This window comes from Plectropomus leopardus, chromosome 15 (genome assembly GCF_008729295.1).
Source record: "Plectropomus leopardus isolate mb chromosome 15, YSFRI_Pleo_2.0, whole genome shotgun sequence".
Classification (NCBI taxonomy): Eukaryota; Metazoa; Chordata; class Actinopteri; order Perciformes; family Serranidae; genus Plectropomus; species Plectropomus leopardus.
In genome coordinates, this window is record NC_056477.1 from 16,929,192 (window position 1) to 16,941,237 (window position 12,046).

At 40.6% G+C, this 12,046-nt stretch overlaps 1 protein-coding gene across 7 annotated transcripts in view; it reads left to right on the forward strand.

Annotated features, from left to right (window-relative positions):
- LOC121954668 (vinculin-like) overlaps positions 1-12,046 on the forward strand; it is a 35,152-nt gene that overhangs the window by 5,772 nt on the left and 17,334 nt on the right. For 4 of the 7 annotated variants that reach the window (XM_042502320.1, XM_042502324.1, XM_042502322.1 and 1 more), the window contains exons 2-7: positions 4,333-4,403; positions 5,506-5,656; positions 6,296-6,404; positions 10,282-10,404; positions 10,987-11,147; positions 11,447-11,449. In XM_042502320.1, the coding sequence (XP_042358254.1) occupies positions 4,333-4,403; positions 5,506-5,656; positions 6,296-6,404; positions 10,282-10,404; positions 10,987-11,147; positions 11,447-11,449 (618 nt within the window). The remainder of the gene's footprint in view (positions 1-4,332; positions 4,404-5,505; positions 5,657-6,295; positions 6,405-10,281; positions 10,405-10,986; positions 11,148-11,446; positions 11,450-12,046) is intronic. The other 3 variants (XM_042502321.1, XM_042502323.1, XM_042502326.1) reach the window with 1 other exon arrangement.

The window sequence follows — 12,046 nt, forward strand, 5'->3', positions numbered from 1 at the left end:
TGTTGGAAATATTAGGATTGGAAGTATTTAGCAGCTTTAGGACCAGATATTTCTGTCGGGAGATGGTAAAGACCAAAATAAAGCTAAAAAAGAGTAAATATTGGAGTAACATTCATCAGATGGACACAATCAAAACACAGAATAATTGCTAATGTTGCTTCTGGATATGTTAATCAGCAATTGTTTGCTGACACGTTAGCTACAACCCAACAACTTTTGCCATAACATGTCAAATATGCATTTTTTTTTTCTTACTCTGCACTAAGTGGCCAAATAAACACATTTTGCAGCTTAAAGGTACCAAATATTTGCTTTGATTACAGGTTCACATATGTATAGGTATGGCTTTTCTTTATTTCTTAAAGCCTAAATGCAGAACTTTCATCTCCCCACCCTGGCAGTGGGGCTTGCAGTGAGAATAATTACATAAACACAGTCGACACATGCTTATAACATATGAAGCACACAGATGAAGCAGTAAGAAAAACAGAGCCAAAAAGAAAAAAGTGACAAAAACGAAACACATTTAACCTATATTAGATAAATAAAAACTCTGCTGAGAGATACAGAGAGGTTTCCCTGGCGCTGATATTTTTAATTAGCATTATGTGACCAGGTTTCATATGTAATTGACAATAATTTAAATGTAAATGTCTTGCGCTACTGCTTTAACAGTCTGAATTTTGAATACTTCAACTTTTTGGAGTATTCAGAATTCAGTCATCATGTTAGAAGTCATTATTACTTTTTTGATAAATACATTTAAAAAAATCAAAATACTTATTAATAATTACTTGCAGCAGCTGAATTTCGCCACCAGTCTTCGATTGGACTGGACTATTACATGAAATCCATAAACTAAACTTGTAAAAAAAAAAAGAGTTTGAAATCTGCATAAGAGCTGATGTCTGGGGGTGTAAGAGAACACTAATTGTATTGTGTCAGGTTTGATTGGCAGCTGTCTGTTTCCTGCTGAAGCAGTCACACCTTTCACACTTTACAACCACACACACATCACACTGTCAGTGTGTCCACCAAACCACTTAACTTCTCATTAATTATGTATTGAACGGCCAAGCTTTGCTGCTTACAGGAAACTCTGGTGCACACACAGCTCTTTGATCAGTCACCTGATGTGACTTGCTGAGTTCGTCCGGAGGGTTTCATCAGAGAGCGCTCGACTTGTAGAGCTGCATTCCTCACATTTTAGAGTTGGGAATCTCCCTGCATTTCTCAAACAAGGAAATTTGCTAAGAAGCATTTTAGGCTTTAGATATTTTCATTGTGTTTTTGAACATTCATTCATACAGCACTGCAGTACCATACAGATTAGCTCTGTTAAGTTAAAAAGATGAGGAAGGTGATTCAAGTAAAATATCAAAGTACATTTGAATATATAGGATAGAATTATTCCAAAGTACATTTAATGCCCTCAATACACATTGTCAGTATCTTTTTTGTAATTAAGTGTAGAATTTCAGATTAAAGTTTACCGGTATTTAGTTGCAAATTCAAGCTTAAAGACTTGATTTTGATGGGTTTTGTTTTGTTGCATACATCAGTTACACACATAGACTGTATATAAAGATGGACAACATGACAGCTCCCCCAAATTGTAACTTTTCAAGTGAAAAGCATAGGTGATAGAGCCTGCCCTTCCATGTTAGTCAATCCATGCGCTCACATTCAATGGAGCTGCTTGTGATTGTTCGGACGGGTGTTTTGGTGGGATCTCCCCCACCGCAGAATCCAGCTCTTATTGACATCACCCTTGCAAGATGGCAACTCTCATAACTTGGATTTTTTAACCTCACGTAAGCATAGTGGAAGTAAGTGTGGGGACATCGTTCATCTTTATTTAGTCTTTGGTTACATATGAATACAATGATGGGACGTGATTTCATGTTTCTATGGCACACCACTGACTGTGATTTTAAAGGTGGGGTAGGTAGTTTAATTTTGGTATCTTTGGGCAAAAATCCCATAACAAATATTGAGCATATTGTAATTCAAGTGAACTGAGAGAAAAGATAGACTTATGCAGGTCCTCTTTGCTCTGTTTTCAGGCTTCAGAAAATCTAGCCCATGACAGGAGATATTAGCCAATCACAAGTTGTTTCAGACAGAAGGCGTTCTTATTGGCTATTCTGCTAATACAGATGCTCATGCGAGTCCCTTCATTCCTGAATCAATGTTGCTATTCCAGCATGGGCTTGCTGCTTCAAGTTCATGTTTAACCAGCTAATGTGGACTAGAGCCTCGACTCACAGTATATCCTCTGCCTCACTTACGGCTGTTGTGGACCAAATTGCCAAGAGGAGAGCAGCCAGCGGATCTGGAAATGGACTCCCAGTCTGTAATGCACACCTGTAATATGCCTTGGTCGTCTGTAAGGGGGGGCTTAGGACGGAGAGGGGAGAGCTGCTGGAGGAGGGTGTGATTTCAAATTATGCACAAAAAAGAGCTGAAAAACATGATTGAAATTGGTTCTGTTGCTATATTTTAGTGGATGACAATAATTGCAGTGAGCAGCATAAATGTCTGTAATTGCAAAGAGGTTCAGTGTTTTGTAGGTGAAGCCGTGTTGTTTGAAGGCGTTGTGTGATGCCCGCCTCCAGAGTCTCTGGAGCCAGAAAGCCTATTAACGGACTTTCATCGACGCAGTAGCAAGAGACTGATGTCATCATCTCACTGTAATTGCATCTCAAGTGTGTGTGTGTGTGTGTGTGTGTGTGTGTGTGTGTGTGTGTGTGTGTGTGTGTGTGTGTGTGTGTGTGTGTGTGTGTGTGTGTGTGTGTTGTAGGGTGTGTTTTGTGCATGTGAGCCAGTGTTTTGGAGACATTCAGCCAGCTGCATCAACAACATCTGCAGCAGAAGTCAGCAATGTCACCCTGCAGTGAATCTGTGTGTTAAGATGTGTGTGTGTGTGTGAGTGTGTGTGCAAATGTGTTACTTATTGTGACCTTCTGTGTATATTCAGTTGAGTTATGCATTTATTGCAAAAATGGTGATTCGTATTGAAATCACCCAGTCGTGGAAGTGATAATGTTTCCTTGCAATAAACAGAATATGAACGGCTATTGTCTTAATGCAACATCATGCACAGCAGGACATGGATGTGCAGTTTTGTTTGTCACTTAGGGCTTATTTTTGTTGTTGATTGATCTGATTGTTTTTTTGATTGATTGGTTGATTGATTAGTTGTTTGGTCTATAAAATGTAAGAAAATGGTGGAAAATGTCGATCAGTTTTTCTGGAAGCCGAAGATAATGTCCTCAAATGTCTTGTTTTGTCCTCAGCCAAAAAGATGTTCAGTTTACTGTCACAGAGGGGTAGAGAAACCAGAAAATATTTGCTCTTGAGAAGCTTGAATCAGATAATTTTGACCTTTTTATGAAAAATTTAAAGGGATTATTAAATTAGTTAAGCGTTAATTTTGTTGTTAAGAATTGATTAATTGTTGCATGTTAATTAATTGAAAGTCATATGTTTACGTATTTGTGGAGTGAGTGCAACCAAATCTACAAAAAATTCAGTCAAGGTCATTTATTTATATATTTAAGAAGGGACAATGCAGATTAATCCACATTCAAAGAAATCTAAATGCACCTGAGATAGCTTAAGAGCTAGTTCTCATCAGTGGTCCCTTTGCCCGATGTTAATAGGCGACCTTGAATAATAAAAAGAATACAGTACGTTGAATACAATGGTTAAAAATATAATGCATTGAAAAAAATGTAAAGGGGCTTGAAAATATTTTTATTTTGAACCACATTCAGAAGAAAACACTATGGGACACAGGTGGAGGGAAAAATCAAGCAACTCTAACAGAAAAATCAATACTCACAGTTACGACTGTCAAGTTCTATTTGTTCAGTAAAAAGAAAGTCTGTACATTTACATTCACCAGCTCCCGGATATCATTTGTGCCTGATTCAATTTGTAAAATGATTATGCTCCCAGCAAACATTTTCTACATCGTTAATGTTGTACTGATGACTCTTCAGAACTCCAGTAGAGCCGCACAAACGTCTTTCCCCCGACCTGCCCTCATGTACAATAACAGACCAGAGCCCGAGCTGCCTCCCCTGGAAGCTTGAAAGCTATGACATGCACGCGTGGTTGAAATAGGTGTGAATTGATACACACCCGTTCACCCTTCAGACTATTAATAGCGCTCACCTACTTGAAGAGTATTTCCTGTCCTGCTGCAGCTAATGATAATAAAATAAATGGTCCACCTGTGTGTGTGTGTGTGTGTGTGTGTGTGTGTGTGTGTGTGTGTGTGTGCGTGTGCGTGTGCGTGTGCGTGCATGCGTGTGTGTGTTGCAGGTGGGGAAGGAGACTGTTCAAACCACTGAGGACCAGGTGATGAAGAGAGACATGCCTCCTGCGTTCATTAAGTAAGTCTGTCTCTGAAGCAGTGTGCAGGAGAAAGCACTTGTTTCTTTGTTTAGCTCCGCCTGTCTGTCTCTCGCCCACAGAAACACCCAGTGACAAAAATTATGGAAGCGATCCATTTTATCTGAGTCAGTAGACAGAGAACTTGTTAAAAAGAGGATTCCAGACGATTTAATGTCAGGAAACATGGCTGCGTTCCCAGCTGCAACAAAGAGCCACTTCTGAGGACGAGCCTGGGCGACCGTCCGGCTCCCTGCATCCAGACCGCTGAGAGGCTGTTTGTTGTTTTCCAGCTTGCATCCAAAGAGCGGACGTGAACTCTGGGTGCCGGCTGAGAGCTGCTACTCAGCAATCCTAGGACGGAGACATCTGGTTGCGTTTGCACGCCTGAATGTGTTGCATTTTATGCTTTTACTGTGTGCTTGATATCATCAGTTTTCAGTATGTTCTCTCCCTGATTTTCTTCTCTGTTGGTGCTCGTTTTTCAATGTCCAATTAATTTTTCAGTATTAAGAAAAGGGTCCAGCAGGTCCACACACTGCTCTCTCAGGCCCACTCACACATACACACGGGGGGACTACACCATAAATCTCACTCACAGGGCTTAGAAAGGGGCGTGTGGGAATGTGAACCAGCCTAAATATAGATGAACCAGCAGCCATTGATACCCTGACCAATGGGGGTCAGAAAGAGGAGGGCTTTATTCAAGTGCTCTTAAAATCCATCTTCAGCTTAAGCTGATCATTGATCTCTAAAAAGAAAAGGAAATTCACATAAGAAAATAACGAGAAATTGGCAGATTTTTAAACATGAAAAGTGACATTATTTCAAACACAACACACTCAGATTTAACTACAGGACATTTAAAGCTGCCAAACTGCTCAGATGAGACGAACTTTCAACTGCAGAACTAAACAAAAATCTCCCCAAATGTGGTCCACTTCCCCGTGTGTGCGCTCGTTATAACGGTCTCTTGTGACCAGAACAGCAGCTTCTTTAAGCAAGCGGCAGATGGTTTTCTTTTCTACACATGAGATCTGATCCATTCGATTTACAAGGCGATAAATTCCTGTGATTGGTACATGTGCCGCTGTGTGTTTTCAGGGTGGAGAACTCGAGCTCGAAGCTCGTCCAGGCGGCCCAGATGCTAAAGGCAGATCCATACTCTGTTCCTGCACGAGATTACCTGATCGATGGATCCAGAGGGATTCTGTCTGGAACGTCCGACCTGCTCCTTACATTTGATGAGGCAGAGGTGTGTGTGTGTGTGTGTCTGTGCGTGTGTGTGTGTGTGTATTTGCCTCCTTATATTTGTGCTTGTGACCTGAGAAACACTCTTACTTCAGAGGTGTGGTATCTTTCAGGGAAATAAAGCTTTATATAGCTGCACAGAGGAAGGAGGAACTCAGCTTAGAACGAGTCTGTAATGGAGTCTCAAATGCAGCCAGATCTAATCACCGAGATCAAATGACTTCCCTCTGTCATAACTCAGGGTGTGTGTTTGTGTGTGTGGCTGCTGCTGTGTGTATGTGTGTGAGGATATGGTATGTAGCTGTGTGCGTGGTTTGTGTCTGTGTGTGTGTTTGATGGCAGCCCCATAAGTGGAATCTCATTGGGCACGTGATAATGCTCACCGTGTCTCATCACTAGCCTCATTTTTTGAAAGAGCAGCTTCTCACAGTCACAAGATGCACATCACAAGACTGTAGGGAACACACACCAACACAAACACGCAACCACACACACACCACACAAACAACAGGACTTCAACGCTGTCTAAAAAAAGCTCATGCACACACTGAATTTTGTTCTCACAGTAAAGAAGTTTGTCTGTAATCATTACAATCAGCTGTTGTTTTATGTCTGAATATCTGCTTGTGATTATGTGTTTTAGGTGCGTAAAATCATTCGAGTGTGTAAAGGTATCCTAGAGTATCTGACAGTCGCTGAAGTGGTGGAAACCATGGAGGACCTCATCACATACACCAAGAACCTGGGACCAGGTCAGCAGGAGCTTTCCTTTAAAATAAAGCCTTTAAAGCTGCTATTCAGTTCACTCAGTTCTTATGTCCCTTTTGTGGTGAAGCTTCGTGCAACCAAAACTGACCTTAAACTGTGTTGTAGGCATTTTCATGAGAATATTTAAAGCTTATCTTGAGCATTTATGTATTTATTCAATAGTTGATGGTAGCAAAAGTGTGAAACTGTAGGGGAGAGTAGGAGCATGCAACAAAGGTCTTGATTCAGAATCAAACAGGGCTTAATGTTGCGAGAGATCAAATTGTGAGTGACATTTTTTCAGCAATTTTCAAAGATATAAAATCTTTGAAAATTGGTATGTTTTCACGGCACTGACTGTATATAAAGATGGAGAACACGTGGTGTCTGTCTCACACAAGAAAAATTAAGCCAAAATATCCCAAATACAGCTGCTGCCATCTTGACCTGATGACGTCGATTGGAGCCAGAGTCTGTGCAGTAGTGATCTCTGCCATATAGCGTTCCCATCCATACACCTATTCAACTAACTGCGAGCAGCGCCAGTGATCACAAGGACACCGACTGGTACACACAGCTAAAACCCCTTTATGTAGCATCAAATAACAATTTTATCAGAAAAATTAACACTTGAAGAAACATGAGGGTGATAGGACCAACCTCAAATGGCAGAAACCATCTTTGGGGATTTTTTTTTTTTTATTGTACATTGGTCTTTTAGTTTTGCTTATGTCCCATCTGCTAACATGGAGACTGCAGCATTTAGGATATATACTACAGCCAGCCACCAGGGAGTAATCGAGATGTTTTGGCTTCACTGTTGGGGAGCTGTTGACACTCATTGGTAACCAGGGATAGCTACTAATAGCTTCTGTGGAAAACAAATGTGCTATCCTCTTACTGTTGTGGTTGCTCAATAGTTGATGCCTTTTGCTATAAATCGACCTTTAATTTTCCCAGGAGATCATACCCAATGGCAGACAGAATGGCATAGTGAAAGCAAGGCTTATGGTGTGATTATAATCATTACATTAGGCACACAACAGGTAATCCATGATAAGTTAAAGCAAGAACATGCTCTTTCCACTTTATAATCCTCGTATATAATCATTGAACTGTATCTACCTTATTATGTGTGCAACTGCCGGTGAAATAGCGGAAGTTACAGTAAGCTAGCGTATTGCATTGACTCTCTTTGGATGCTAATCTGCTAATCTTCTTAATGGAAGTCATTTGCCCTGAATTCAACAAATACAGCTTTGTTTTTTACAGATATTTAACTGACATTAATTCATCCTGTTCTAAAATGTCCGTGCAGAGCTCTGGTACCTGTTGACCTGTCCATGTCTGTAAGCTAACAACCAAGCTAACCTAAAAGTGTAGCTTCAACAACAGTGTTGAACAGGCAGCCTGGCAGTGTTGCCAACTTGGCGACTTTGTCGCTATATCTAGCGACTTTTCAGACCTCCTTGGCGACTTAATTAGTCAAAAGCGACCAGCGACAAATCTAGCGACTTTTTCTGGTCATCTGGGGAATGATTGTGTTGACAAAGCATCGAACATATCCCATTCTGCCGTTCACGTTACAACCGAGCTCACAAAAACCAAGTACAGCGAGGGCGACTGCCGTCTCCTCGACACTCACACAGCGCTCATGCAGCCAGTCTGACCAGCAGCCCCACAGTCCCAACCTGCAGCGGACTCTGTGACCGCTCTGAGGGCGGCCTGCCCTGCAAACGAATCACGCGTGCACAGCTTACGACCAATCACAGACGATGATTTTGTACAGTAACAGCAGATATGTTATGTTTTCGTTTATCCTCTTTTTTTGTAAATCCCTCACACGGTTCACTCTGTGTCAGTCAGTCTCACTCACACACTCAGTCTGTTTCTTGTCCCTCTCCTCGTTCCTCTGGCCAAATATAAGCTACAAGTCCACGTTTTTTGTTTCGCTCTACATTCATTAGGTCACTAAAAAAGAAAAGAAAAAAAATAATGTTAATGTTAGCTAATGTTATAGTTTGTAAACTACCTGGTTATCCTTTTCTATTAATTTTGCCTCTCTGAGAATGTCATATTATGCAAATTAGTTGATTATGTCATCTACCTACTTCTATCTAGTTTTGGGAGAGCCAACAGCTACTTCCCTTACAGACGAGTTGGCAACACTGCAGCCAACAGTACAGTTAACCTTCGGAGAGGAACAGGTTAGCACCAAAGACTACAGAGTGCCACTGCCATCCATACTGATACTGGATTGTCCCGTAATGACATAAAATGTATTTTGCATTTAAATTTTATTTAGTTTCTTCCCTGTTTGGCTACATTCTCTGCTACATTAGAAACCTTCCTGTTATAAAATAGACTCAGCAGCAGATTTTGAATTAAGAGTTTAGTCATCTAGGTAGTGAATGTCGGCTAACGTTATTAGGCTAACAATTTACAGTACTTCTCTCTTATTAATCATTATCATTAAGGCAGACAAGTGGAGCATTAGCTGTGAAAGCATTACGTTTATTCACTTTACATGGAGCTAGAATCAACACAGAATTATTAAAAATGTTCGTCGTATGTGTTAGTGTGTTTTAGGAGCCTTAAGAAATCATCTTTGAGAAGGAGTAGATGTTTACTGTTAGTTAGCTTGGCCTCTGTTATGTTAGCATAGCAAGGCAAGTTAACGGCTAATGCAGTCTGTTAAAAGGCAAACAGCCTATCCTTTGAGACCATGTTTGAGACGCCAGTCAAAAGCTGTGTTCGAAAACATTCCCTATATCACGGAAATAGTGCACTATATAGTGTGTTTGCAATTTTGTAGTAGTGTTTCAATTGTCAGCAGTTAATTCCATCTTCTATAAAGTGAACTACAAAATACCGGATAACGTATATGATGTATGGTATACCCTACATTTACATAACTCCTGTATACCACAATACAATGTGGTTGTGTGTTTCTGGAGGAAGAAAATTCCAGCGTAGTGTCCGAAATCTCGTTTGGTTACTCCCAATATAGTTCAGTATTTAATATACACTACGTAGAGAGTAGTGAGTGGGTGAGTGAACATTTTTAAGCACAGCTAGAGACAGCTGAGGTAACATCCTGTAATGCTGTTAGAGTTGGAATAGATTGTTTTTCACGTTTTATTTTACAATCGCTCTGCAAAAGAGGATTAGCGTACCGTTCAGTACCGGGACCGTTGGAAAACACCGTCTTCCGGCTCAGCACCGGAGGTCACGCACATAATTTGCGCAAGGGTAAGTGGGGCTAGGAATAAGGTGGATAGATAACAACAGTTGTCTTAATACTTTCGTCAGAAAGGTTTTCTTCATAGATGCATCACACTATTTGGCATTTGTGGCACTGTTTCCACTAACCCACAGTGCAATTAACCTTTGTTTTAGACTGTTCTGTTGGTTAAAGGTCCATCTGTCTTGATGAAAAACTAAATGAACTCCTGACTGCTCCTCTGACACTAAGATAGTGTGATTGAAGATCTTTTCGCTGGCAGGAGAACACGACCATAAACAGGCTATTTATCATCAGAGGTAAAAGGTCAGTTTTGTTGTCAGAGCGCTGCCGCATAATGAGCTGGAGGAAATCTGATGCCAAGGTTTTCTCACACTTGACTGATGCTGTCATTGTACTAGATCAGTCGTTCGTGAAGTAATGATCTGTTTGGATGTGTCGGAGCTACTCAGTTGGTGAAAACGTTGCAGGATGCCCTCAGCCTCTGATTGTTTGAGTGTAGTTAAAAGTGTGCTGCTAATACTAACAAACACTACAGTCATGAAAATGTGCTGCATTCTACCTGCTGGTTGGTTTTGGTAACCTCTAACTTTAACAGGACAATGAATTCTTCTTCTTCTTCGAATTTCTCCTTTCAGGGATGACCAAAATGTCAAAGATGATTGAGGAGAGGCAGCAGGAGCTGACGCATCAAGAGCACAGACAGATGCTGATCAACTCCATGAACACTGTCAAAGAGCTGTTGCCTGTTCTTATATCAGGTGTGTATGTTGAACTATGTGTGTGAGTGTGGGAAAACTACGGCGCAGGTCACTGAGCATCCAACAGTTGTTATGGCAACGGTAATAATTACAGTCATTAGTTACTGGGGATGTCGGACTGACTACACAGACACACATCGCCCGCTAGCTGCTCTGCAGGCGTCTCTCATACTGTACACTGCACCAACAGAGAGGAACGCTGTTTCAGCTGCACACTCAAACATGCACATTCAGTGTGTCGGTAATGTCAAAAAAGTTCTAACCCATAGTTTGGCCTTACAATAACTTAAAGTGGCTATAATCAATATTTATAATATTTAAGATAGTGTTATTGGAGTATTAAAAATGGGGTCACTGATGGTGATAAACCTGTAGTATGAGGAAAATAAAGTATTTTGACTATTACAGCATGAATTTTTTTTTTAGTTTAAACCCAAAATACAAGTATGAACCTGAAAATGAACATACTACGTCCCCTTTAAGTGATTAAAATAAGTTTTGCATTATTCTGATAGATCTTTTGGAATGAATATATGCTCCTGTTATATGTCTGTAATCATTAATACTCATTGCTGTCCTTAGCCATAAAGATTTTTGTCGCAACCAAGAGCAGTCGAGGTGCCGGCCTGGAGGAGGCAGAGAGGAACAGAAGGTTCACCTTTGAAAAGATGAGCACTGAAATCAACGAGATCATAAGAGTCTTACAGCTCACCACGTGGGATGAAGATGCCTGGGCCAATAAGGTAAAACCTGTGTTGCATATTTGACTTCAGAGTTTCTTCATTTTGTACCCTAAACCCCCCAAAAACGAGTTAAGAATACCTTAATTAGAGAATCACTTTTGCTTTGGAGTGCCTGTTTGCACACACATAGCCACACACTCTCCCCTCGGTGCTGCAGAGAGCATCTCTCTACAAAAAAAACAAAAAATCACTCTTTACTTTCTGTCTCCACTTTTTCTTTTTGCTTGGTAGTATAACTCCTGGTTTTTCTTTTTCTTTTCTTTCTTTACCTTCCTCCTCCATTCTTTTCCTCCCTGTAGAAGGTAAGCCTGTTTCTCTCCCCCTCTGCAGTTTCCAGCATGCAAGTGTGTCTGTGTGAGAGAGTGAAGGAAGTATGTCCCCATGCTTACATTTCTGTCATGCTGGTTTTTAACAGTAAGTGTGTCATGTGTTTAAGTCCACTGACTGTAGCTGACGTGATCTATATTGTTACATGTGCATCTGTTTGTCCTTAAATGTCCATTTGAGTCAAATGGCTTGAAACAGATGACAGTTATACACTAAATACTTTTTTAAAAAAAAAAACCCAATAATCTTAGATATTTAATCCATGTTTAGTCATGATCTTTTACTTCTTGTGCTGCTGATGTTTACTGTGTGATACAGGTGTTAGTGGCATAGTGAGATGTTGTTTTTGGGCAGGACATACTGCTGATGTGAATGTTTTTTTGGGCACATCAGTTGTGCCATGAGATCATTTTCTGGTAAAGATCTGTTTCACTAGTCTAACCTGTAACCCTGCATGTTTCTCTGCACACAGCTACCTCAGACAATGATCTGTCTGTTTGTGTTTGTGTGTGTGTGTGTGTGTGTGTGTGTTTGCTGTGGACATACCGCATACTCTTGTCTTTGAGCTGTGA